The sequence below is a fragment of the Equus caballus genome, chromosome 16 (assembly GCF_041296265.1).
Source record: "Equus caballus isolate H_3958 breed thoroughbred chromosome 16, TB-T2T, whole genome shotgun sequence".
In the NCBI taxonomy this organism is placed as follows: domain Eukaryota; kingdom Metazoa; phylum Chordata; class Mammalia; order Perissodactyla; family Equidae; genus Equus; species Equus caballus.
In genome coordinates, this window is record NC_091699.1 from 22,298,976 (window position 1) to 22,326,668 (window position 27,693).

Consider the following 27,693-nt stretch of genomic DNA (forward strand, 5'->3'; position numbering starts at 1 on the left):
CAAGCAGTGACAGGTGAGCAACATGACAGGTGAGGCTGGTGGCTTTTTAGAGACTTTCTGCCCTTTCTATTGGGATTCATTTCAGCCTCTGAGGTTACATGGAAGCCAGGGTAGGGCTCAAATCCACCTCTGCTCTGTATGAGCACTGAGCTCAAGTTCAAAGAGGGATCCTTGTGTTCTGGATAAGAAAACAGTAACAAAAAACAAAGAAGGTGTTTTAGCTCAACTTCCTCCTTATACATGCTTGCTTAAAATTATCAGGTTGAAAGGCAAGGACTGACCAAGATATTTCCAGCATCTTCCTAACTAATACCCATCCTATCCCTCTTTCACTGTGGTCCCACCATGTGGCAACATAGAGCCTGCCTGCTAAGACCACAGCAGCAGCTGGCACACACAGTGGCCCAAACCAAAATCACATAAGGCACTCATCTGAAGCCTGTATTACACAGAGAAATGGCTCGAGGATGCCAGAAACTCCTCTGATCATTTCTTTCTCCCTGACTTAGCTAATTGGCACTAGTCACAGGAAACAAAAACAGAACAAAATTCTAACCCAAACATGGTCAGAATTGAGAATCCTTGGTTAGTAAATATGAGACAGATGGAAGCTCAGGAAATCTTAGGTATTTTTCTCTCCCTAAAATGCACCTGGTTCTAGAACTATGGAAGTTCCTCAGGCGAGTTCCAGATAAATGTAAAACATCATCCAAAAAGTCTGCCAGTTAACCTCTTAAATCCTGATGTGACAAAGTAAGAGACTGCCTGTTAGAATTCGGATAAAGCCATCATTCATAAGCAAATAGTCCACAACCCTATGAAGATTATTGGGGGTGCAAATAAATAACTGGATGATTTTTTTCCCCATGTGATTCAAAATCACGGGTGGATATCCAGGAGAGAGCCCAATTATCCGATAAGAGAGAGAAAGGATGACAAAATGCAATCAACAGGGATGCCAAGTGAACCTCAGGCCCGTTTGCACAGAATTCCACCCCCAATCCTCTAACAGAGGGGGAGCAATACTACAGTCACGGCGAGTGCCGGCCACGGGAAGAGACCAGTTGGATTCCAGGGTACGAAGCAATGAAGATCAATCCAAGGCTGCCCCATCCACTGGGCTTAATAACATGGGCATGTCATAGAAGCCAACTTCTATGGAGCTTCTCACTTCAAATTAGATCCTTAAGAAAAACAGGGCATTTTATTGAACAGAACAGAAATACTAAAATATGCAAGATTTGACTACTAGATGTGGGTGAGGAGCTAGACAGAAATTCCTACACCACCGTGGACGGCCAGACTCCCAACTTCTTCCACGTTAGACTGGATCTCGGCCTGGGCTCAGCTGTTCGGGTCCGGTTTCAGAGGAGGCCACACAGAGGAGAGCCGGTCAGATCAAGCCCACCATCTGGTCAATCTGCCGCATGTAGATGCTCTTCAAGGGCAGGGAGTACCTCCTCTCATCAGGAACCCGATTGCACTAGAAAGAAAACAATGAGGGAAAACGTGAACCCGGAATTAAAAATCCGAGTGTCATCTCCTCTGGAAATGTGGTTGGATGACCTCATCCAGGGTTCCTCACCCTGGGCACGGTTGACATTTTGGGGCTGTCTGTGCAGTGTCGGATGGTTATCAGCATCCCTGGCGCTCCCACTAGATGCCCCCCAACCCATACCCCCCAGTTGTGACATGCAAGATTGTCTCCAGACATTGCCCAGTGTCCCTTGAGGTGAGCAAAAGCACCCCTAGTTGAGGACCACTGATGTAACTAATATCCTTAATTCACAGGGGAAGAAATGGAGACTCAAAGGGGCTGAAAGACACCCACCCAAACGCAGAGTGGCCGGGACTAACAGCTGCATCCCTTGGGTCACTCCAAATTTCGGGAAATGCTTTAGCTTTTTGAAAATACGACATTTTTTCTGAGTTTATGGTCCTTCTCATCCACAGCTAAAACCTAAATGCTTAAGAATGCTATCTTTTGTTGTTGTTAATTAAAGGCTGTTTTCCCCCTCAAAGGTGATGCGAGTTTGAGAACCAAATATGTTATCTGGACACAGTTTCCACATACATTCATTAGATGCTCTTCCCCAAAGAATCATCTCCCCACTGCTCTGAACTTGAACTCACTACACCCAGCTCCTCATCCTCGCCAGGTCCTTCACTTGGTCCCAAGCACTCCCCTCACCACAGTGCTTTTGCAGGTGCTGTTTCTTCCGCCTGAACATCCCTTCTGGGGAAGCTTCTCATCCTTCCAGGATCTACTGAGAAGCAACCTCCTCAGTGAAGCCCTCAAATTTTCCCTGGCAGATTATTTCCTCCCTCCTGTGCGTTTCAACAGCATTTCATGCAGTCCCCTACTGACGCATATCCGGGGGCAGCCAGTCTCCCAGTCTCCCCACTAGGCCATGAGCCTATCCAGAATCAGGACCCCTCTGATTGGCCCGCATCCCCAATGCCTGGCACAACGGGATCAGGTCTATTACATGAGTGTCTCCTTCAGTCCAAATCCTGGCTCCACCACATGGCTCTGCCATGTGACCTGAACCTCTCTGTGCCTCCCTTTTGTCATCTATAAAATGGGGATATTGAAAGTACCTACCCTTCATGAGCTGTTGTGAGAAGTAAATGAGTTAATGTACGTGAGTATTTAGAAGAGTGCCTAGCATATGGTAAGCGTTATAAATAAATGTTGGCTATTACTATTATTTCTCCCCCTAACTCTCCTTCCCTTTTCTTCTCAATTATGCTTTGTTCACTTAATCCACACTCCATGGCCTAATGGAAATTTGGGGAACTTACCTCTGCTCTGGCCTGTCAATGTAGTTCACAGACTAAAGACCTTCAACGAGACACTACAGGGAAAGTCCTAAAGTACAGTCTAGGATGCAAGGGTGTCCTCTAACCAAGGCGGGTTGGGGGTAAGTGGTAGAACTCTTAACAATAGAGGCTTTTTCCGAGAAGAGAGATGGTATCCAGTGCATTGTGGGATAATGAGGTTTGATATTTCAAGTCGATTTCCCCATCCTCACTTCCCAACCATTCCATTAGATTCAAGTCAATACACTAGCTGGGTCTGCTATTAGAGGCTCAAGAATTGTGTTTCCAAATCTTTCCACTGCTTATCAGGGTGATCTAGGCATGCTCGGTGAAGCCCTGCTTTAAATACAACTGGGCACTTCCTACACTTCCAGAGCATCTTCAATAAAAACACAGTGACTGATAACTGCTTTTTTCCCTCTCCTGCTGGTGGGTGATTTTGCTGGATCTCTTCCATTTGCCCTCTGGGTCCACTCTCCACCCGTCTCCACCCTGCTCTGGCATCATATCTGGATTATATCAACAGGTTCCGCTGCCCTCTGGCTTCTGGTGGGGACGGCCACTGAGAAGCTCCAGCAGATCAGAAGAGAGAAGGAGGCTCAAGTGTCCACTCTGCTGGCTCCCTTTCTGCAAGATGACCGAATGCTCAGAGCAGCGGCTTCTGCCAGGAGGCCACCCCCTCCCACACGCCTCTCTGTCCAGGTTCCACAACCCCTTTCTCCAATGGCCCCTGCAGCCAGGAGTGATAAAGGTGCCACCGCTCCTATGGGTTCCCTAGACCCTGACGACACCGACGTAAAGAGCCTCTCTGAGAAACTCCTCTCAAATAACCCAATCTAAGTGTGTCATCAATTTTCTGTCAGGAACTCTGGGTGACAAAGTAATTAGTGGTATTTTCTCTTCCTCCACATGCAAATCACCCCTGGAAAAAGCAACTTACATTGGAGCTGGAGTTGATGACTTTTAACTCATGAGCTTTAGGCCTGTGCACAGACTTTCCCTCTTGGTCCTGCCCTGCCTCTTCAGAAAAGAATTCCTTCCAGGGTGATTCCCGAAGGTGCTTGTCCACAGATACAATGTGTCCCTCAGTTGTAAACATGTATCTGGTTCCAGATTTGTGTACTGGATTCTCCTCATCAAAGAGCTAATGAGAAAAAGACAAAAAGCCACAGCTGGTAATTGCAGCAAGTTTAGAATACCTCACAGGGTGTTGTGTCCCAGGCCACTCAGGGAGCAGGATTTTGCTTGGCCCTCAGGCTTTTCAATGGGTGAAAAGGTATCAGTTAACAACGGAGGTTTCCAACCCTGGCTACTGGGCAGAATCACCAATTTATTTAAATTCAGATGCCTGGACTTACCCCACCCCACCCCACCCCACCCCACCCAGACCTACAGATTCACAGGCTGGGGGCTGAGACCCAAGCACCACTGTCCATACAAGCCCTCTGGCTAACCCTCCATGCTCCCCTGAGAGCTCTCATGCCGGAATGCTAGACCTACCCCCAACCTCACACACAACTAGGCCCTAAATGCCAAATGCTGGAGGGAAGGAGGGGCATCTTTCACCCTTCACCGAATCCCCAGGGCCTAGCACAGAGTCTGACACATCGCCACCATCTGGTTCATTTCTGTGTGAGAACACGGGCTGGGCTCTGAGGAGACAGCACACAGGGCAGTCGTTTCCTTCAAGAGTGAGCTTAGTGGCGACGAAAAAGGGAGCATCAAGAGCATCCAGAATGAGCACCTAACTAATATGGGACAGGTTGGTGGGGTGAGAAGGCAGGTGTTCAGTACATGCCTTCAGTAAATGAGTGAATACTTAGAAACAGAAACCTCAGAGATGGAAGAAACCTCACAGTCACCTCAAGTGTTTTATAGACGAGGAAAAACAAGACTCAGTGCAGCCCATCTGTGTTTACACAGCTAACAGAAGAAGGGGGTAGGTGCCAGGTTTTCTCCTCCCACACCCGGAGTTCCTCCCCTAGAACACCCTAGAGGCTCCTCTCCATTCACTCCAGAACTCGCCCTGTGAGCATCCCAGATACCAACGGCTGCCTGACGGGATGCAGGCCAGCCTCTGATCAGCCTGCTTCAGCCAACCTGACCCCGCTGCGCCGCACTGTGAGCGAGGACGTCGGCACACCACGGGGACTTGGCAGCAGGACAGCCATCTCCCCACTGCCTAGACTATGCGGCCTGCTGGGGGGCATGTCTCCTCTGCAGCCTTCTGTGAAAAGTGGTGCCAGATGCGGAAGTGTTGTCTTAAGGGATTAGACCAGTACTTTCAAAACCTGGCTTTGTACAAAATCATGAGCCACTTAGCAAAATTACAGATTCCTGAGCCCACTTCTAAAGATTCTGATTTAACAGGGCTGTAATTTTAACAAGGGCCCCAGGGTGACTCCAATCCAGCTGGCCCCCCAGGCTTGGGAACCACTGAACTAGATAATACAACCATCACTATTGATCAATATCTTTGAATTTCAGCCCAAGTTCTCAGTCTCCACGCTGTCCAGACCCTCTGTGCCTTGAGGAAGCGTTCTTTGTATATATTCATACTGAGTACCGTGGCAGAGAGGGGAGGAGAGTGGCTACATGCACAAGTGCACAGACACCATGCATGCACGTGGCAGAGTGGTAAAGTAGAAAGAGCGCTGGAGGAGTCAAGACCGGGTTTCAGGTCTCAGCTCTGCCATGTAGTCACCCCGAGAACCCAGGCAAGTCACTTGACCTCTCAGTGTAGACTGCAGTTTCCAGGAGGGAAGAATCAACATCAGTGAGATGATCCCTAAGGTTCCTTCCAGGTCCAGAAATTCTGTCTCTCTCTCCATACACAGGAAAACATGTCTATGCCCAGAGAGCCGGCGGGTCTCAGCCAAGATCACACACACCAAAAGAAGGAAGAGCTATAGACACAGCTCTCGCCCTCAGGGGAGCCCTCCCCAACCAGCACGCTGATGTGAGCCCTCCATTAACATCACCACACTTGGCACAATTTGTAACCTTACATTCGTTGCTTGTTTACTTGACAATGCCTCCTCCGCAATGAGGTTAGAAACCACGGAGGAAGGCAGCCACATCCTTTGGTCCTGAGAGCGCTGTGTTCTGGGCCAGCACAATGGCCAGCACGGGGCAGTGCCCCGCAGAGACATGTCAGATGGAAGAGTGAGTGAGCCCCTGCTCCACACGGTAGCAAACATTTCTTGGGTTAATCTTACAACACACATACCAGATACAAGTATTTACAGGTCTCGCTGAGGAAGAAGCTCTCCATCCGGTCCTCTTTGGACTTGTCTATGACGTGATGCAGCGTGGCGTACCCACACCTACAAAACAATCTTCCCGTTAGCCCCGCCTCTGCTCCTTCCCACCTGCTGATTTATGTAAGAAACACAAGTCGTCTGTTAACAGAATAATCAACCAAATAGCAAATACCATATGAAAAACAAAGGACGTTAGCTTTAAGGGCTATCCTTTTTTAGCCTAGATTGTCTGCAAATTCATGTAAAAAGTGGTTTGGTTGCTAAATCATCAGGTTAGTTGTACGGGGGAGGGGTGGGAGGTACAAGGTGTTTGCCAAAAGCATAACATGACACCAAGAAAATGACTGGCAACAAATTTAAAAGGACTGATTTAAAATTTCTGTCCCAATATTTGCAGAACTGACTTTATCATTTGGATAGTCTACAACAGTACTTTGTAAGAAAAAACTTATGATATACTGCTAGGTGAAAAAAGCAAGTCACAAAATTGAAATATGGGGTTTTTTTATATATACATATATACACACATTATATATATAAATATATAAAAGAGGTTCTAAGTATATAAACTTAAATGCTGACTGTGGTTATCTCTGCATGTGGAGATTATAGTGACAATATTCTACCTCTATATTTTCTGTACTCAAACTTTTTAGCGTATTATTTGTAAAACGAGGGTAAATAAGTTACTTAAAAAGAACACACATGGAACCTTACATAAAAAAGGTAAAAAAAAATTTTAAAAAAGTAATTCACACTATAACGGATAAGTTCTACCACAGAAAAAGTAAGCAATTTCCCTGCAGAATTAACGTTAATGACCTGTTCTATAAATTAAAATCCAAAACAGAAGAATATTTCCCCAGAACAACTCAAAGTAACTCAAAAGTGGCCAACAGAAAAAGGAAGAACTTGGAAAACTAACTTGACTTTTGTGTACTTTTCCAGACTCTGCAGAATATCCATTCCTACATGGAGGTAGAAGGGATTCTTGGTTGCCTAGAGAGAACACGAGAGAATGTGATCCAGCAAGGGCCTGCAAGGCAAGCCATCAACAAACATCACGGCGACCGCAGGAATTTCCTGAGATGAGTCACTGGCAAACGAAGGCGCAGGCCCAGCTCACTTTGTCTTGAAGGGTCACAAACGTTAAAGGTCTAAGGTATTGTGTCAGTTCAAATCAAAGCATACCTATGATCTCTTTAACTTTAACCAGGGTTGAGACATCTGCTCCCAGGGTAGAACAAGACTCTGCTTTGGCTCTCCTGATCCATCATGATCAGATATGAAACCACGCCTCACTGACAGTACCATCTCTGAGAACAAATCCAGTTTCTATCTTGCCTCAGAAATTTCTAGAAACTTAAGATGCAGGCACAGGGAAACAGGAGCTTGCCCCATTATTCCACTTCCAGCATTGTGAGGAAAGGCTAAGAGGAAGAGGAAGACTTTCCAAAGTACCTAAAGGAGGTCTCTACACTTTCCTTCCTAATCTCCCTGCGAACTCAGTCCTTGGGTTGCTTACTCTTCCATTACATGCTCTTAGATGGTTTCGTTACAGGAAAAAATTCTCTGGGAAGATGAGACTTCTACCCCACAAATAGTTTAAAGTTGGGGATCATCTTTAATTCATGCCAAGTGCCAACCTGCAGCAGCAAAAGTAAACTACTACAAGGTCAGCTGTGTCTGGATGGAGAGAGTACAGGGAGTGGCTTCAGAAGGCAAAGCTGTAAAGCTGAAGATTTCTCTGGACTCTGAGAAAATAGTCACTGTGAGGGAGAAGCTGAAAATAAGAAGCAATGAGAGAAATTAAGAGGTATAAACCCAAAGGCAACAGAGCTGAGAGTAAGAGGAGAACTCGGACAGCACCAGGCATGTCATCCTCAGATGAGTTCTGAGAGGAAAAACCGGAGGCTACCTTCCCTCTTCTGAGAGGTCATCTAAAACTCATGAAGTCTGTCTTTAGGCATGAGGACTATTATCAGTTTCACAGGATTTCTCCCTTTTTCAGCAAGAAGCAAGTAGCAAGGACTCAGTATTAACAAATTATTGAAGAAAACTAAAGCACAGTACTAAACCTACTACCAGAGCTCATAAAAGTAAGGACCTCCTTGCCAGGGCTGGCCCACAGCAGGTGTTTGTTACAGGTTTACTGGACTGCGCTGAAGGCCAGCTTCTTGGAAAATGAACAGCTCATGCTGCTGTCTTTGTAAATGGAGGAGGAGTGTGTATATATGTATGACAGGCACAGAAGTATAAATATCTGCCTTAAACTACAGGGAAGAAGACTTTTCACAACGTGACATTCCCTCTGGCACTAAAGTAATTTCAAGAAAGATGAACATTATATTTTTTTTAGAATTAAACAAAAATAGGCATTCAGATGAATCCCAGATGATTTCCTTTACAACCAAGAAAAAGAATGTTTTTGTCTGAATAATTATTACATAGTCCACGGTTCCACAGTACACGAGTACAGAATCGCATCTCAAGAAAAGAGTTCTTTGGTCAAATAAATTTGGAAAACACTGAGTACCAAATCTTCCTCCTGATTCTTTAAGAAGGTGAGAAATAAGCCCCACAGTAAGGACACGATTCAGCATTGCAGAATTTTAGGTTAAAAAACGCTTGAGACCACAGACAACTTCTCTGTCCTGTGGAACCATGAGTGACACTAAACACTACCAAAACTATTGATACATGGTAACTCGACCAGAGTCACCATGAAACAAGACAATTGTACATCAATCATCAAATGTTCACTACGAACCAACTGCTACATGTCCTCCCAGTGTTTAAATACAAACTACTGTTTAACAAGCTCTAGTACCTGGTAGAGGAGATACGTCGATTCCACTAACTCTGGTCTCAGCGGGTAGAAGAGCACGTCAGGGGCCTGTAGCTGCCAGTTATAACGCTCAGGGAGGGCCCCGTATCGCTTCCAGATGGCATAGTAAAAGGCATGGAGGCAGATGGCATCTTCCACATCTCCTATCAGAACCTAAGGAGAAGAAGACACAGGGCACCAAGCTAAGACACTTTTCCCAGAACGGTAAGACATGACACAAAGAGGGCACCCTGGGCTCTCCCTGTAACCCTGGTTCTCATCTGACCTAAAGCACGGTTGGAGACAAAACTATGCCAAAAGTAGCAACCCAGGCAAACAGATGCTCTCCCTGTCTGGCCATCAATGCCAAACTGATGTCAACTGCACTGGACGAGAGGTTAACTGTACTCCTGAACAAAGAACAGACAGCTGAGAGACGGGCCATCCAAAACCCACACGCGTTACACTGTTCAAGCTTGGTTTCACACTTATTTAACGGCTCTGTTCAATATTCTGGGGACTAATTTCACAAATAGAGTAATCAAGACATACTGTGCTATTGACCTCCCAAACCCAAAGGAGCCAGAGAACACTTTGGTATCAGAAAAAGGAAGAGAGGAAAAAAGCCCTTTCCAATGACAGCTTTTCTTTAGCGAGTATGATCGCAAACTACCTGCAGTCCAGGGAAGAAGGCCTGCAGAGAGTCAATCCAAGTGTTCATCAGCTGCCCACTGAACATGTTCACGTTGACATAGAGCGGAGGGTCTCCTTCCCCTTCGTTACAGGCTTCCCGGCTGAGGAGCCAAGCAGAGGGGCGCAGGTGAAGGAACGATCACTGGCAGGGCTCGTGCTCCTCCATTCCTCCCGCAGCCCCTGTGCTTTAACTGAAAGGCACTTTTCCTCCTACCTCGTCCTTTAAGCCTTGGGAGACAGACTGCCTCGACCTGCCCACACTAGACTCTAGCGCCAGATAACATTTACCTTAGAACGAAAGCTCTAAACTCAGCCATTGTAACATATCAGGATTTCAGGGTGCTGTGCAGAAAGCACTTTGACCTTCAGGTTTAAAAACGCTGCCACGTAATAGTATTTGGTGTACGGCATGGGTCTCTGTTGGTTTTGACCTGAGTGGGGACACCTGGTTATTTCTGCACAAAAAAGTGTCTCTTCTCTAATAAAGACCTATACCAGGGGCCTGGAGGAATGCATCAGAGCAAGATGCTCAGGAATTACTACTCAATTCAGCTTGGGGCTTTAAAAAGCTAATGACTTTTTAAATGACTGAACTCTGGCCGAACAACCTCTCACTAAAACAGCACTTGGACAAGTGGTTCCCACAAAGCCTATTGTGGCAATGGATCCCAGAAACTCCTACCACACAGGAAGCTCATTAGCTATCACTTGCATTGGCCATTTAATAGACAAAAATATACAAAGGAAGGCCTGGGGAAGAGAGGGGTGACATCAGGGTAGAGGCCACTGTAGCTTCAAATGGTACTCTCCTGCCATCCTGAATGCACAACTGAGAAGCAGCAGATAATGCTGTTTTAAACAAACAGAGGGGAAAAAAATGTGGTAACTGTTCTTTCTCTTATCAGGCATAAAGACCAATCCTAACAATTCTCTGGAAAATAAAAGAACTAAAATAACTCAGTGATTGACCTGCATTACAGTTCTATCTGCAGTTAAAGCCACAGTTGAACACAGGGATATGTCACCCCTTGTGGTAGCCAGTCTTCAAGGTGGTCCCCAATGACCCTTGCCTCCTGGCAGTCACACCGTGTGCAGTCCCCTCCCACACTGTATCAGGGTAGGTCTGTGTGACCAATAGAGTCAGGCAGAAGTGATGGTGTGTCACTCTGAGATTAGCTCATGAAAGCACGTGGCTTACACTGCAGTCTCTCTCTCTCTTTCTGTCTGTCTCCGATCACTCACTCTGGGGGAAGCCAGCTGCCTACAAAAAGGCCCATGTGGCAAGGAACTGAGACCTCCAGCAAGGAACTGATGCCTGCCAACCACCAGAGGAGTGAGCCTGGAAGTACTTCCTCCAGTCCCATTTGAGCCTTGTCATGGCTGCTGCCCCCACCAACAGCTTGATGACAGCCTCGTGAGAACCCATGGATCAGCTCGGCTGCTCCTGGCCTCCTGACCCTCCGAAACTGTGTGAGATAATGTTTGTTGTTTTAAGCCACCAAGTTTTGGGGCAATTTGTTATGCAGCAGTAGATAGCTAACATGCCTCTTCATCCCCAAATGACTGACAACCAACTAGAAGGCAGTAAGGTGAGAGCAGAGACCAACAGACCCTGTGAATTTATGTTGAGAAAAATATGAACTTTTCAGAATGCATTCTGTCTGCTTTACAGGGCAATAGAAGAGATGTTAAGGAGACATACCCTCTTCTTAAGTAGTTCTGAATACTCTGATATGCAGCATTAAACATTTCTAGGTCTTCTTTTTCTCCAAAGAGAATGTAAGATTTCAAGAGGTATTCATAGAAGGAATCCAGTCCGGCACCCAAGCCACTCTGCTTTCCAACCCAATGGCCTGTCTGAATGTTCACAACATTGCCTGTGAAAACAAACAAGGCTCTTTAGGTCCCAACTATCTTCCTATTTCAGCCCCACTGCTCTCCAGCACCTTTGTCCCTGACAGGTAAGAGAAGGAATAAATGCTTGGCCCTCAAATTTGTGTCAGTCCTACCAGTAGCATGGACAGCCATGAGATCTTTCTGAATACAGTGTTTAGCCACTGACGCAAAAATGGAGAAAACATTTGGGTCAGCCCCAGTGGCCTAGGGATTAAGTTTGGCACACTCTGCTTCAGTAGCCTGGGTTCAGTTCCCAGGTGCCCACCCACACTACTCATCAGTGGCCATGCTGTGGGAGCGGCTCACATACAAAAAGAGGAAGATTGGCAATAGATGTTAGCTCAGGGCAAATCTTCCTCAGGAAAAAAAAAAAGAGAGAGTGAAAAATACTTAATGAAAAAGAAAAACAGGTTTGTCATTTTGCTTTTCCAGATTAACAATGCATTTCAAAAGCCAAAAGAGTGTTCAGCTTTTGATCCAATACTGCTGTTCTGGGAATTTATCCTTAAAAAAAAACGGTTTTAAAAAGAAAAGTATTATGTTGTTCATAGAGAATTATCTGTAAAATGGGAGGAAAAAACTACAGAAATTATACAAATGGATATCCAAATGTTCAACATCAGAAGAGTTAATGGACTATCATGTAGCTTCTAAAGACAATAACTATGAAAACAAGGTAACCTGAAAATACTTGAATGACTTGCCAAAAGTAAGGCTAACTAAAAATGTTTATTTATGTATCATAACTTGAAAATACATAAAAATTGCACATGGCAGGCTGAAAGGGCCTATGTTAAAAACTTGACAATTTGGGGTGACACTAGTCAACCATTTGGTGTTGGGCAAACAATTTGGGTGACTTTTTTCTTTCTACTATTGTTGTTAAATACAACAAATTTGTAAATAAATTTAAGACCTAAAGGAATAATCAAAAATTTCTTTTAAAAAGCAGTGCTTTTGCAATGACACTCCATGGCTCTAGGACAACCAATCAAGCTACTTCCCAATGACAAAAAGAAAATATTTCTCAATATAAGACAAAGAGTTACACGAGGTAAAAACCCATTTTTAAAAACACCTTGAGTTACCAACATATTGATAATTATTGAAGATGAATGGTGAGTGCACAGGAGTTCATTACTCATATACTTTCTTCCTACCTTAATATGTTTGAAATCTTCAAAAATTTTTTTTTAAAGAAGGCATTTCTTTTTTTGTTTTGGCTGAGAAAGATTCGCCCTGAGCTAAATCTGTTGCCAATCTTCCTCTTTTCTTTTTTTTTTTTTAACCCTCCCCAAAGCCCCAGTACATAGTTGTATATACTAGTTGTAAGTCCTTCTAGTTCTTCTGTATGGGATGCCGCCACCACAGCACGGCTACCGACAGACAAGTGGCGTGGCTCCATGCCCAGGAACTGAACCTGGGCTGCTGAAGCAGAACATACCAAACTTTAACCAGTAGGCCAACAAGGCTGACTCCATAATAATTTTTTTTAATAACATCTTGACCAAATATTCTCAAGGGAAAAAACCCCCACCTATTATAGGTTTAATCTGGGCTTTCAATCTATTACCACATGCCTTTTTAAAAGGAGAAAGCCACTCTACAAGTAACTCTAAATTCCTATATTCAGAACTTTATATTGAAGCAATATAATCTGCCTCAGAGGCAGTTCTTGTTTTTTTTTTAGGATTGGCACCTGAACTAACATCTGTTGCCAATCTTCTTCTGTTTTTTTCCTTCTTCTCCGCAGAACCCCCTAGTACACAGTTGTATATTCTAGTTGTAGGTCCTTCTGGCTCTGCTATGTGGGACACCGCCTCAGCATGGCCTGATGAGTGGAGCCATATCCATGCCCAGGATCCAAACCAGCAAAACCCTCAGCCACCAAAGTGGAGTGCACGAACTTAACCATTTGGCCGTGGGGCCAGCCCTGAAGCAGTTCTTTTCATAGCATTTCCATTAATAATTATTTTCAAGTGGAATATGCCAAGGGATTCAAATCAGAAGGGAGCCCTCAAACAGCAAAAGCATCATTCCTTCCCTCGAACATTACAGCATCACTATGCAAAAAGTCACATAAATAATTGGATATGACAGACACCGAGGGCCATTCTTTCTGAGTTGTCAATTTTCAGATTCAATGGTACGAGAAAGAAAGAGGGGAGAGGAGGGAGAGCCCCAGAGAGGGTGAAAGGAAAGACGGTCAAATGTATGCAGGCCCAGTGGCGCAAGAAGGCGCCCCCACACCTAACAATCCTGTATCATTGCTCCGGAGGTTCCAAAGGGCTTTCACTGCTCGCCGGGCCACCCACTCAAATGTGGAATCCCCCAGCAGTCGGCTCAGAATCCCAAACTCCACCAGGAGGGAACCAGCTCCTGCCGTGCACGTCTCATTATTGCTGTCAGGAGGCACGCCTGTCTTTAGATTCACCTGGGGACAGGAAGAGACAAAGGATTTGTAGCAAAAGTCAAGGAAACCGCAGGGCTAGCAGGCAAGGTCACAGCTACTATACTCCACTAATGAACCCAGCTCACTGGCCCCTGCTTTATATCCAAGATGAAGATGGGAGTGAAGTTTCAACAACACAAAGAAGACAATAAGAACACCAGAGCCCTGTTTTATTAATAAGAGCAAGTCTTAGGGGAATCATTATAATGCTATTCACTAATCCACCTCTTTCCAGCAGGTTCTCCTCATGGTTACACACACCAGGCTTTGGCATTACCACGGCAGGCCGTGGAGTCACTTATAGATTTTAGTGAGCTACTATGAACTCACTCTCGCTCAGCGAATGTAAACAAACCTTCGCCTGGGAGACAAAGGAGACACGGCGAGAACATGACAGCGCATCTCCTCACTGAGGCTCTGTGGTCTGGCAATTCTCTGCTGGTTACCTAAAAGGCTGACTCAATTCCCAGGAGTTCTGGGCTCAGCAAATCAGATGCCGCAAAGACATAATCTTATTCCAGATCTTGCATTTAAATCAGCAGCTAACTTACTGGTCTGTGCAGGCTTTATTTGAAAGATCCATGTGAAGCATTCAAAAGAACATTCACTGAGCTCCTATAAGACAAATGTGAGGGTCTTTGGGAAACGCGCCACGTCAGAAATGAATTCCCCTCGCTATTTTGCAGCATGGGATATAAATCCCACCTGCAAAAGGACTTAAGAATACTGGACACAGGAACATAACTCTTTCCATAAGGGGAGAGATTAAGTCACATATGTCACCATATGCCTGGCATACAGTAGGTGCTCAGTAAATGCTGAATTAATTTAAAGATATTTGCATCATACTTAGAGCCAGATTCTCTCAAGGACACGTCTTTCCTCTTCCACATCAGCCCCATTCCGTCCCCCAGATAAATTCATCAATGAAGAGTTTTAGCTCAGGAAGATGGCGGATTGTCAAACCAGTCTACCTACCCGAGGATAGGGGATCCCTGTCTTGGTGTTTTCAAAGGCAGGGAGGAGCCGCACAGCCAGGTCATGAGCCATGTGCAACAATTCATTATCATAATCCTTAATTGTCATGTCGCCAAAGGGCTGCTTGGAGTCAGTGATTATTCTGTGGGCAGAAAGGAGGCTTCCCAGGACCCTAATGACAGGAAGAACAAAAATAATGTAATCATGTTGGTTGTAAACGAACACACGCCAGTGGAGAATGACAGAGGCAGTCTGGAACTCCTTATGGACTCAGAGCTGCCTGGAATCAGAGGGACTGGACTGCCTGGCTTCTTGAAGTCCTTTCCAGCCCAATAATAAATGATCGATTCTTACGTCAACCACATTACTGAAAGGAAGAAAGGGAGCCGTTCCTCTGAGGCGACTGAGAATAACGCCACTTAAAGGAATAACTAATGTTTGGTAATTTCAATCATCTCATCGGAAGGGAGTGGACTAATTATTCTCAGAATAAATATTACCTTTCAGTATTAACAAATTACTCTTGATTTCTCCCACTTGAGGAAAAACTTAGCCATATAAGAAACAGAAAGGGGAAAGACAAAAGAATACTAAGTGACTTTTGTAGTTTTAGCTGCCAAGCAACTGATGAAATTCTCTAACTTCCAGCAAAGAGAAAAGGTGAGGAAGAGGAGAAGATGAAGAAAAAAATGACCTACTCAGAGGTAGGAGGCACCAGCTTAGATCTGCATCCCGGACGAGCCAGGAATTCGTGTCCCACTTCAGCGATCTGAAGTGGATTTCGACATGTTTCAGAACAAATGTTTTCATAACTTTAATTATGAATATTGCATCTGGAATGTTACACAGTAATACAATTTTCAAAAAATTTAAATGAAATAGCAGAATAGTCACAATACTGTCATCCCCCTTATTCGCAGTTTCACTTTCCGCGATATCAGTTACCCACAGTCAACTATGGTCTGAAGATATTAAATGGAAAATTCCAGAACTATACAAGTCATAAGTTTTAAACTGCACGCCACTCTGAGTAGTGTGATAAAATCTTGTGCCATCCCACTCCGTCCTGCCCAGGACAAGAATCATCCCTTTGTCCAGCGGATCCATGCTGTGCGTGCTACCTGCCCATTAGTCACTTAGTAGCCGTCTAGGTTATCAGATTGACTGCCTCAGTAATGCAGTGCTTGTGTTCAGGTAACCCTTATTTTACTTAACAATGGCCCCAAAGCGCAAGAGTAGTGCTGCTGGTAATTTGTCTATGCCAAAGAGAAGCCTTAAAGTGCTTTCTTTAAGTGAAAAGGTGAAAATTCTCACCCTAACGAGGAAAGAAAACAAACTGTATGCTGAGGTCGCTAAGATCTATGGTAACTTTTATTACAGCATGTTGTTATATTGTTCTATTTTATTGTTTGTTATTGTTGTTAATCTCATACTGTGCCTAATTTATAAACTAAACTTTATCACAGATATGTATGTAAAGGAAAAAACACAGTATATATAGTGCTCAGTACTATCCACAGCTTCAAGCATCCACGGGGGATCTTGGAACCTATCCCCTGTGGATAAGGGGGAACTACTGTATATCAAGCTAAAAAAGGCAGGCTACAAAACTGGGTATGAAACATGAGCCCAATACATTGGGGGTGGGGAGAGCAAGGGGGGGAGGGGGAGGGATACACACACACACACACATGGAGGAAATACACCCAAACGGTAAGAAGCGGTCTTTCTGTGGGTTGTAAGTAAGATGGGAAAGTTTCATTTCCTTCAGAAATATGTAGGGGTTTTCCTAGGACACACTGAAGGAAGGAAAAGAGACCAGACAAAAAGCAAAACCATGAAAAACTGCATTAAAGGAACCCCTATCTTACACCTTCATTCACCTTCAAGTGTGTCTTTCTGTTTAGTCAAAAACATAATTACTTTGAAATGTCAATCGTTTCAGTTGTGATAAATCCAAAAACAGATGAAAAATGGATGCTGCGCCCACAAGATCCACAGGGACTCTCTCCCTGGAACTCGTGGCTGGCGGACCCCCAGAGGGGTTTTTCTCCCTACACACACAAAAGAAGCCTTCAATCCAGTTTATGCACTATTTTACCTTATTGTGGCCTCAAAGACTTGGACGGTGGAATCTTTGTCAAATGAAACTGTGTTGATCACTAACTTGACTGCTTTCTGGAACTCGGATGAATTTCCCATTATCTTTAAAAAGAGGAACACAAACCATTACAACAGCTTGAAATGAACCTGAGGCTCCGTGACCACAGGAGCTGGGCCACCTCATCTAAATGTCAGTCTGTGTGGTTTCACCACCCGCGGGAGTAGAAACACAAAGGTAGAAAAGCACAGTTCTCTCTTAGAATATATTCTAGGACAGATGGCAAGCCTATTTCCTCCAACTCCAGAATCATACCTCCAAATGGCACAACTGTGAAAATAATCCCTCATAAAATCATTAGCACCCCTCATCTTCCCACTCTCCCTCAGACTTCAGTCTGATCTTATTTAGCATGCGAGGCATTATGGTTCCTAAAATGAGTAAAACTAAATCCCAAAACTGAAGAAACAAAACTATGACTTTCCCTCTGCTCCTCAAATAATCGACGGCTTGGGTGCTTGGCTCCCAGGAGACCAAAACATCTGGAAAACTGACTTGTTGCTTGTTACCCAGATGTCTAAACACTTTGAAAAATGGTAATATTATCTTTTGGAGCATAGCATAAACCAGTGACTTCAAAACAAAACATCCAAATATCAGCTCTGTGTGCTTTTTAAAAAGTGATCTAGAATAACAATTCCTATTTTGGGTACGTGGATATGACTTCATACCAAGCTGCTCTCTCCTATACGAAGTGTAAATTGGGCATAAAATTTTATAGATTAACCTGCACTGAAATCCTTTCGTTCTGTTCCAAATTTTATGGCAATCCTGCAACTATAATGACATCATAAGGACACACACAAAAAAACAAGGAAAAACAATTTCACCCAGACACCACTTCTCTCCAGTATGTCTTGTTTCCTAATATTTATTGGTCTAGTGCATCTTTTTTTTTCCCTCCTCCTGGTTATTTTGCTGAAACATGCAGAGCAAGTACAGACATTTCTTCTGGCTTTCAGTTCTTTCTTTTTCAAAGATTATGCAATAAGGCTGCAAGTTGCACCCAATGCTCAGGGGATTGCCATGTTCCACGTGTTTCCACAGCACATCTGTTAGAGCCTGTTTAAATTGTTAGCAAAAGAAAAGGACAACCTCAACAGAAGTAGCACCTGAGAACTAAGCCTGAAGTGCTGACATGTTAAAAGCTCGATCTCCTACAATGAAAACCACAGAAACGGGTTTATTTCCTTATAGATGTTTACCAGCAACAATATCTGTTAGCAGCTGTAGATGCTGATATGATCTCAGACCAAGCAGAGGATGATGAAGGAAGCCAGCAACTTTCAATTACATATTGTAATTTACCATTTTAGTCAGACAGCTACAGAACAGAGTAACCAGGTTACAAAACAATGCGCTCAGGCTTAAGAAAAGCACATTGGACAGAAGAGTTTAATAAGTTTCTTTACTGTAGGACTTCTCAGTGCCTTTAAAATGCTGGTGTGCAATGTGGCTCTCCAGTAGTGAGACAGACATGCAGACTTTCTCAAGTTCATTTGGGAACAGAATTCTTCTTTCAGGAGGGTCTAACCTTGGAATATGCATTGGGAAATGCTGAATTAGTAGAAATTCATTTTTGAACACATATTTGCACTCCTACTATGTACCAGACACCATTAGGTGTGGAGAGAGTAGAGTAAATATAGAGATAGGATCTCTGTACTTAATAAGCATGACAGTGGGATAAAAAGACACAATGGGGGGCCGGCCCAGTGGCAGAGCGGTTAAGTTCACACGTTCCGCTTCTCTGTGGCCCAGGGGTCACCGGTTCTGATACCGGGTGTGGACATGGCACTGCTTGGCAAGCCATGCTGTGGTAGGCATCCCACATACAAAGTAAAGGAAGATGGGCACGGATGTTAGCTCAGGGCCAGTCTTCCTCAGCAAAAAGAGGAGGACTGGCAGCTGATGTTAGCTCAGGGCTAACCTTCCTAAAAAAAAAAAAAAAAAAGACACAAGGGGGCCAAAAAAAAAAAAAGAGAGCTCAGGGAGAAGAGGTGAGCTTTCATAAACTATATATGAGTCTTAGGACTTTTTTTTAAGCAACACTTGAAAGCTGAGTCAGCCTCTTGTATCTTCAACAAATTAACTCTAATTAGGTCGAACATACTTGTCTGGGCACATTGTGATCAGGGACGGCAGGTGACAAAGTGCAGCAGCAATAACTTCCGAAGGAGATATTGGGAGACTAAACTGCTTTGCAACTACCACCTGGCAGAATGAGATCCCAGATCTCTTATTAGACCACGGGCCCAGTAGAACGTAGAATGACCTCTCAAGCTCTCTTCAAGTTCTGGTAATTCTACTACTAGCAAGATACCAGCCAGCTGTAATGCAAACTTAGCTTGCATTACCCAGTTCTTACTCCTGACAGTTTCAAAGTCTTCTAAGGAAAGTTACAAGAAATCAAACTAAATTACTAAATGCAGGATTTGGGCTAGACTACAGTAAGAATTTTCTAATGGTCAAGGCTTACTGGACAATGAAGAAGAGGACAGAGGTGGTAAAATCACCTTTCTAAGAAGATTTGAAAACAATGCTATGGGGGAATCCAGTCTTGTGGGAGCTCTATTCTACAGTGAAAGGTCACAAAGCCGACCAAATATACATCTTGGCCTGCTAAGTTCCAGGCCACAGGGCCTTCCTGCTTTCAACGTGCTTCTGCAAATCTGTTCAAGGGTCTCCTGTTCCCCAGACTCAATGAGGGAAACCAGAGGATGAGGAGGCAAAGGCAGCACCTGGTGGGCAGCCCAGGTGTGGAGTGGGCAGTGTCCACAAAACACAGAGGAGCAAATAAAGAGGAGCGTTTACAGAGAGGGTCCCTGCGCAGGGGCCGGGCCAGAGCTCAGACACGCTCCTGGGGAGCCAGGAGCTGGATGACACTTCAGGGGACCTAGCAACCCTGAGATCTTGTCTTTTACTCCTGAAATCTTCACTACAGTAACTGTCAACGTAATGAAATTCTCTATGGCTTCCTTTAGGGAATAAAATAGGGAGAAACTGGTAGAAAAATAGGTTCCCTAAAACCAACCACACTTCCGTCTCCATTTTTGTAGGGGAATCACATTTCGCCTCGCTGAAGCTGCAGTGCTTCTCTTGCTCTCCTCATTAAGGTCATTAAAATAAACTATAGCTATCAAAGCTACAGATACATTTTGAGTATCGGGTTTCCTGGAATTCCCATTCTTGGGGGAAACTAGGGGTAATTAACTCCAAAATATCTTAACCAATTAAAAAGTAATAATAATAAGGCTGAACACTTACTGCAAGTGTATCCAACGCATCAACAAGAGTCAATGAATAGTTCCCTAGGACATCATTGATGTTCAGATTTGAACTGAAAAAGAAATAAAATTAAAATTAAACAACGGTACTTTATTTTAAAAGAGAAAAAAGACAATAAAACTAAACACCCATCAGAAACTAAAATTGCTGGCAACTCTTATTTATTCAGGGACTGTCATGGGTAGACCAGGGTGGCAAAGGTCTCTCTGCTTCACAAGTGACAGTTTCTATGGTGTCTACAAGTAGAACCGAGTTACAGAACCGCAGACACAGACTTATACTATAGTGGAAAGAATCGGTACAGGAAGTCAGGAGACAGTGAACAAGAGTCACCTGCCCTCCTGAGACAGTTTTTTATCACCAAAAATAATCTTTCTCTCCAACTTCAAAAAGCTCTGATTTCAAAAGCACTAAGAAAGTAAAAGGAGAGACTCTGTCCTATGACCAGCCTGTAACACTCGAACAGAGAAATCAGACCTGCCAGAGATTACACACAGAAAGATGCAAATGCCTTCAGCTACAGTCACAACATCGCTCACCTGTCCTTTGGTTGGGGGGAATAACATAACTTCTTCATATCATTTTTTCACTTACATCTCACCCAAAGAATCCCCATCATCTCCACAGTTCTAAGGAGATGTTTTTTTAACATGAATCAAGGCAGGACTTCTCTTAATTATGGTGCATAAACGTTTACGCACACCCCTGCCTTATAACCAGCACCAATTTCCCATTCTGAAACAAGCTCGAGAACCCAGCTTCAGGAGAGTGAGAAGGGTCAAGCTCCTCAGCCACTCGGAGGGTTCTTTGTCACACTAAAATCAATAACGAAGACAATTGACACATCTGGGAAGGGCAGGGACGGAGAAATAGAGAGTAACAAGGTGCAGCTTGACAAATTCTGGGCAGTTCTGTTACTCCCCTGCCCCAGTCCCACAAACCCAGAAAGAAACTGCAGAAGTTTGGAAAAGATGATAGTCAGGGGAGAAAAAAGACGACTGTTTAAAGATGATGTTTATTGAAGCCCAAAGTGAAAAAGCCCTGGTTCTGTCTTCTGCCAGAGATTCCCTGATATTCTGACCTCTTCTCTCAAATCCCCAGGCCCCCTTCTCTCCTCCTTGGCTCCCTCCCACAGGTCCTTGTCTCACTTGCCTGTGGGCAGCATCTCCATGTTCCTGGCGGCTTCCTATGCTCCCTGAGGCCTCCTACGGGCCTTAGGTGGAGTGACACGGGCCTTGCATAACGCAGGCATCGACAGCTTCAACACTTCACATCTGATCTTATTTGAACCTTCCAGTTGCCTTGTTTTATGCTGTGCTATGTCACTCAATCTAGGACAAAGAATTTATAGCAAAATTTTAGATACATTTTTTGAATGAAGCTGTAGAGAAGGGGTTATCTAGGAACCAGGGCTATCTCATCCCTCGCAAGCTATGAAGTCAGCAAACCTCATGCCTGCAAAATTGCACCTGCTTCTTGGGTTTGTTGGTTCTTTCTAATAAACTTATATAACTGCAAAAGATCCTCTAAAGACAAGAGCTGTGGATTAAAATAAGCACTTCAAGGGCAGTGCCAGCCAGAAAGGATACAGGAAGTGCTGAAAGTTAAGGAGAAGGTCAAAGTAGACACGGAGATCTTCGTGCTCAATTTTGCCAACTCAAGAACATTCTGTTGGGCTTAAATATTTAACTTATTTCTCTGCTTCTCTGAAACAAAGAGAGGGCTCCAACAACCCACCTCACCAGAAAATGGTTCTCTCATCACTTAGCAGCCAAGCTAGATGGTGAATGAACCACATGTAACCACCTTGTCCTCAGTTACACCGGAACCTGTGGCTTCTGTCACCCCTCCACCTGCACAGGCCCATGGCAGGTGTTACTAATTTTGATCACTGCACTCCTTCCCATGTTTTATTGTGCTTTTCCTTTTAGGCTATAACTAAATGGCCCTAGGTTTAAAAAATGCTTCTCAATACAATACCCAAGCAATCATTAACAATTAACAACCATAAGAGTTGCCACAGAAAGAAAATGTATTTGCAATTACTAGGGTGTTTCCTTCCCTCCACTCGAGTCAGACAAATCCACTCAAAGATCTAAGGTGTTCATTAAAACACTTTAAATTCTTTTCTACCCAATAATTGCTATATACTCTTTCAAACTTGCCACTATAGAAAAAAAGAAAAAGGAGGAGGGGAATGAAGGAAAAAGTAGACTCCATAAAATGTTCCCATTGTGGAAGTAAGACTGTGGATTGGTTCTTTGAGGATATTCCTCATCAACGGCCAGCTTGACGATAACTTCTAAGCGCCTCCAGCCAAGAACTCAATCTTCCTGTACAAGGTTAGGCTCAAAAGTACACATCTTTTACATAACCTGCTGGCTGAACCGTGATGACCCAGAATTAAACTCTCCCTTAATTTACCATGTGGAACCGTTCATGACGTTCACCCCACTGTGAATTGTCAACGTTCTTATCACTCTGAAACAGAGAGGATGAAGAAAACTGTGGCCTTTGATAGAAAAGTTTTGATTACATAGCTAACAAAATCAAACGTGTGTAAAATAAAAATTCCTACATACCCTTAACCTGTAACAGCTGTTCAGAAATCCACCCAGTGCTGTGTAAGCACAGAGATAATATAAGAAACACTCCCTGTGTTCAAGGGATTGACAAACCACGGAGACAGGACAAAGGGAAAGGAAGATGAAACACAACAGAACTCAATGCTCAAATGATGTTAAAATGCGGAAGAGCAGCTCAAAGGAAAGGAACCAGAAGGAGAACTGAGTAAATCAAGGAAAACTAGCTTCAAACAGTTTAACAGCATCATAGAAAAAGACTCGAGCCTGACTGAAAGAAAATAGGACTTTAGAAAGAAAGAGGAATGCAGAGGAAGCTAGCGATGCCTAGGAATGAGTCGGGGTGGGGCAGGGGGCGGGTGTCAATATTTCTTGGTTTGCTACTTTGAGATTTGCTTTTTGTTTGAATAGCAATGTGACTGAGGAGAGCACAAGGGTCATGTGACTGACTATAGTTATCATTCACAAGATTGCAAAAATATAATATCCAAATTTACTCAAAGAAACTTCTGAATTTGGAACCTCCAACCCAAATTGGGGATGTGAGAGGAACTGACTTTGCATAGTAAAGCTGGACAGAAAGATTTGCTATTTTTTAAGCATTCAGGTTTTATTTACTTTATGTTAACTCCTCACCCAATCTCCAGTCAAGCAAGACAGGCAAGATAAGCCTCAATAAACGAGGCTTAATGAAAAGATAGTCATGTTTATCACCCACATTTTGTTCCTGCACTTTTTATATAATATTCTCACAGCTACTTCACTCCATTTTTCAGACAAATCATTAGAATACATTTGACAACAATCATTAAAATAAATCTGATTTTAAAAAAATCTAAATGATTCTTATTACAAGTTATTTCCTTCAGGGATGAAAATGTGTCCTGTTGTTTCAGAGCCAGAATGACAAAGCTTCGGTTCTAAACTTTCCTTGAAAACACTGAAATCTGAGAGGAGTTAAAGGAAGGAAAGTAAGAAAAATTGACCTTTCCACCCTTTGTAAGTGGCCAGCGTGAGGAATCTACTTGAGGCCCCTGTAACCCCGGAGCCCTCACACCTCCTCAAAGGCCTGACGGTTTACCAACCAAAAGGTTTATTAACCTCTGGGCACAACCCTTCCCAAATGCCATCCCCCCACTATTTCTAACTTCCATCTTTCTAACAGCAACATATCTGTCTCAAAGCAACCTGACCTCAATTGACCCAGACTGCCACTGCACACCAAACCATAACACTCGTCAGCAGACTTCATCCTGAAACAAAGGCCTGTGCCACCCGGAAACAGCACAGGGACCAGCCAGCTAATCCACCGCCACCACACCTTGCAGGAGAGGGGCTCCACTCTCCAGAGGGTTCTTAAGGTTCGTTAAGAAAAGCATTAAAATGTTCGACTCACTCTCTAGATGATCATATTCCCCAGTGAAAGTGTTATCACAAGTTCCCATAAACTGAGGTCCACACCATAAAAGGAAATCTGAGAAAAAAGTCTGTGAGACAGAATAAGGAGAGTCCCCTTCCTTCTGGTACTACCATGAGCATTAGTGAGAAAACACAATTAAGATCCAAAATACGTACACACACTTTGATTTCATCTATATAAAAAATGTGTAGGCACATGGGCAGGAGCTGGCAGGAACGACAAAATAAAAATAATTCTGGTGAGATTTTAGGCCTTTTTCCTTCAAATTTTAATATTTTTTCTCCTGAAAAAATTGGAAGCGAAAGAAAACAGATAGGTATAAATTCTGATAAGTCAAGCAAGACAAAGAACTCATTAATTTCCTATAATCAGGAAAGACCCAGTACTTCTAGTCAAAATTTAATAAACTTTTTTCTAAAAAAGTGAGATAGAAAATATTTATATGTATAAAGCCTGATATGGTGAACAAGAAAAATAACTCCATTTCCTACAATTTTAGAAGCTATCCTTTCTAAAGTCCTTTGAAGTTAGCCTGTGATGAGCCCTTGCTGCACTAAAACTCATGCTCTCAGACTGAAATTTAAGACATGAATTTGTAGATAACCAAACCATCTTTAAAATTCTTCAAGCCCATTTAGCCTATGGGCTTCCTCTTTAGGACCTAAGGATTGGACTCTGCTGCTTTTCATCAGGTGAAAGAAAATGCACGTCCGCAACGTCCAAAGGCACCCAGAGGGTGTGGTGCCAAGGCACTGAGCAGGCCAACTCCTCCACTCCCACCTAAGGGGAAGGACCCAGAGGATGGCAGTCATCTACCAGCCGAACAGGGTCAGTACGCCTTGCCCTCCGGCTAAAAGGTCCTTAGCTGGGTGTGCTGACCTCTTGGACTCTGAAATCAACAGCAGTGACCCTTGAAGCTCAGCCTCCGAAAACACGGCTGGTGTGAAGCCAGGCGGGGAGTGGGGCGTGGGGGGGGGGGGGGGGGGCACGACGGGGACTGGCCGACCTTCCCTGACAGCCCTGCCACCAGAGCAGGGGGGACTTTATGGAGCAGATGGTACGGGGCAGTGACGCTAACAGCCAATTCAGCGGCCAAGGAATCTCAGCCCGAGAATCAGGACCCCAAATCTGGGCCAGACAGCCTCTCTCCCTCCCACCTAACTATCCTTAGCCTAAGCAGCAGACCCTCCGACGAAGGAGAAAGACGGTAGCCCAGCTCTGCCTCAAACTCAGTGGAAGGCTCTGGAGCAGTCCTTTCCGGGACCAACCCCTGAATCTGACATCTACATACAGAAAGGCCGGGGCGGGGGGCTAAAGATAAGGGCTGGAAGTTACGTTTACAAAGGATTCCATTTTGATTATATGTTCGTCTGAGAAGGGGTTGGAGATGGAGTCTACAGCTCCCCAAGCCACCCCGTGATACCGCCACCTTCCCTTCCGGTCTGTGGGCCTCAATTTCGCCATCTGTAAAGAGGGCTGACTCCGGAAGAATCAGGAGAGAGGACAGCCACTGGCCCATCCACGCACCCCCAGGCCCAGGGGAACCGCGAAGGGGGTCGGCCGAGGCACGGGGCGGGCGGGCGGGCGCCGTCCCAGGACCCTAAACGTTCCGGCGGCCCTTGGGGGAAGCGGAGGACAGAGGACGGCGCGCGCGGCGCGGGCTACTCACGGGTCCCCGCGGTCGGGCCCCCGGCCGCGGCAGTGGATGGGGTTGAGCTCGTCCTGGGGAAAGGCGTGCGCCATGTAGTTGTCGTAGCCGAACACGAACATGCCCCGCGCCAGGTCCCGCATCTGGGCGCGCAGCTGCGGCGGGAAGGCGCCGCTGTAGCGCTTCTCGTACTCGTCCGGCCCGCAGCCCCGGCCGCCCAGCGCGTAGCCCCAGTGCGCCGGGCCGCACACGCCGGGCCGGGCCCGCCGCGGAGCCCGGCGCCGCCCCGCTGCCTCCCCGGGCACCGGCGGCTGCAGCCACGCCGGCCCCGCCGCCGCGCCGGGCCGGCCCGCGGGCCCCGAGGCGGGCGCCGCGGGGCTGTCGGGGCCCGTCAGGCGCTGGAAGCCGAAGCTGAGCGGAAAGCGCTGGTAGAAGCCCATGCTGGGCCCCAGCCCGAAGACGAGCCACAGCACCCCATGGAGGCCAAGCCGGAGGAGTACCAGCCCCAGGACGAGCGCTCGCCATTGCATGGTCGCGCGGGCGCCGCGGGCATTCTTTTAAAGCGCTGGGGGCCTGCCCCGCCGACCACCGCACCCTGCTCCTGTCCCGGAGCCCCGCTCACTTCCCCTTTAAGGAACTCCCCGGTGACGCACCAGGAACTGACCCATTGTCCTCCACCCCCAGCCCCGCGGGCCGGCAGCTCGGGCCCCGCGTTCGCCCGCCCTGTCGCCAGGATTGGCCCGGCCCGGCCCGGCCCCGGCCCGGCCTCGAGGGGCGCGGCCGGGGACTCCCTCCCGCGCCATAGGCCGCCCGAGCGTCCCCCGCCGCCAGGCCCCGCCCCTGCCATCGCCCCGCCCCCGGCTCTGCCTGGCCCCGCCCCTGCGCGGGGCCACGCCCCTGGGCGGTCCCGAGGCCGGCTGGGCTGGCGTGGCGACTAGGGGCCGCTCGGGCGATGGCGAGGGAACTTCCAGCCAATGGGAGCGCGGCACGAGAGCGCCCGTCCGGCGCCGGACAGAGACGTGGCCCCGGACACGCCCGGCTTTGGGCAGAGCGAGTGTTCGGACGAGTGGGAGCGAGGTGGGACAGGAGAAAGCCGCTCTGGCTCTAGCTTAGGGATGGTGACAGTAAAAGACGTCAGAGAAGAGAAAGGGACATTTCTGTAAAGCAGCTTTTGCATAGCAAGGGCAGGGGTTTTAACTTGTCTGTTTATGATGGGGGTGGGATAGTACCTTTTAGCTCAAGACTGCACAAAACGGTATCCTGAATTCTGTTCTTTTGATCAGAACACGGTAATTTGTAAGAATCGCTGACGGTGATTGTAGAACACGTATTTCCAGATCCTGTCCTAGAGCCAGCGACCTACAATGCAGGGTCCCGGGAACGTGTGTATAACAAGTGCTCTTGGGCGATTCTTAGCGTTTGGCAGTTTCAGGAAATACTGAGTTAGGTTATATTGCTTTTGTCTCAGAAATAGGATCGTTAACAAAAAAAGAGAGAGTGGGAGGAGTCAAGGCTGCTGCCACCAACAAATTATCTTTAGCAGGTGTATTTAACCGTCTCCCCTCCTGCCTGTCCCACTCCCGCCATCTCTCCTGTGCGCCGCAGCAGGCACCTCACCTTTGAGGTATGGGATAGATTCCTGGTCAAATCGCTTTACCCCTT

At 45.6% G+C, this 27,693-nt stretch overlaps 1 protein-coding gene across 2 annotated transcripts; it reads right to left on the reverse strand.

Moving 5' to 3' along the window:
* Positions 1 to 1,182: 1,182 nt before the first annotated feature.
* Positions 1,183 to 26,702, reverse strand: EDEM1 (ER degradation enhancing alpha-mannosidase like protein 1). Of its 2 annotated transcripts, XM_023620047.2 has the most exons (12): positions 26,053 to 26,698; positions 20,361 to 20,433; positions 17,034 to 17,137; positions 14,933 to 15,104; positions 13,753 to 13,936; positions 11,309 to 11,483; positions 9,587 to 9,707; positions 8,917 to 9,087; positions 7,012 to 7,085; positions 6,053 to 6,149; positions 3,764 to 3,967; positions 1,183 to 1,483 (listed from the first exon to the last, which is right to left on the reverse strand). In XM_023620047.2, the coding sequence occupies exons 1-12, from the start codon at positions 26,559 to 26,561 to the stop codon at positions 1,394 to 1,396; spliced, it is 1,974 nt and encodes a 657-aa protein (XP_023475815.1). In that variant the 5' UTR covers positions 26,562 to 26,698; the 3' UTR covers positions 1,183 to 1,393. The 2 variants fall into 2 exon arrangements, 1 of the variants encoding a protein (XP_023475815.1); XR_011427220.1 differs by lacking the exon at positions 7,012 to 7,085 and having other exon boundaries at positions 26,053 to 26,702.
* Positions 26,703 to 27,693: the final 991 nt, after the last annotated feature.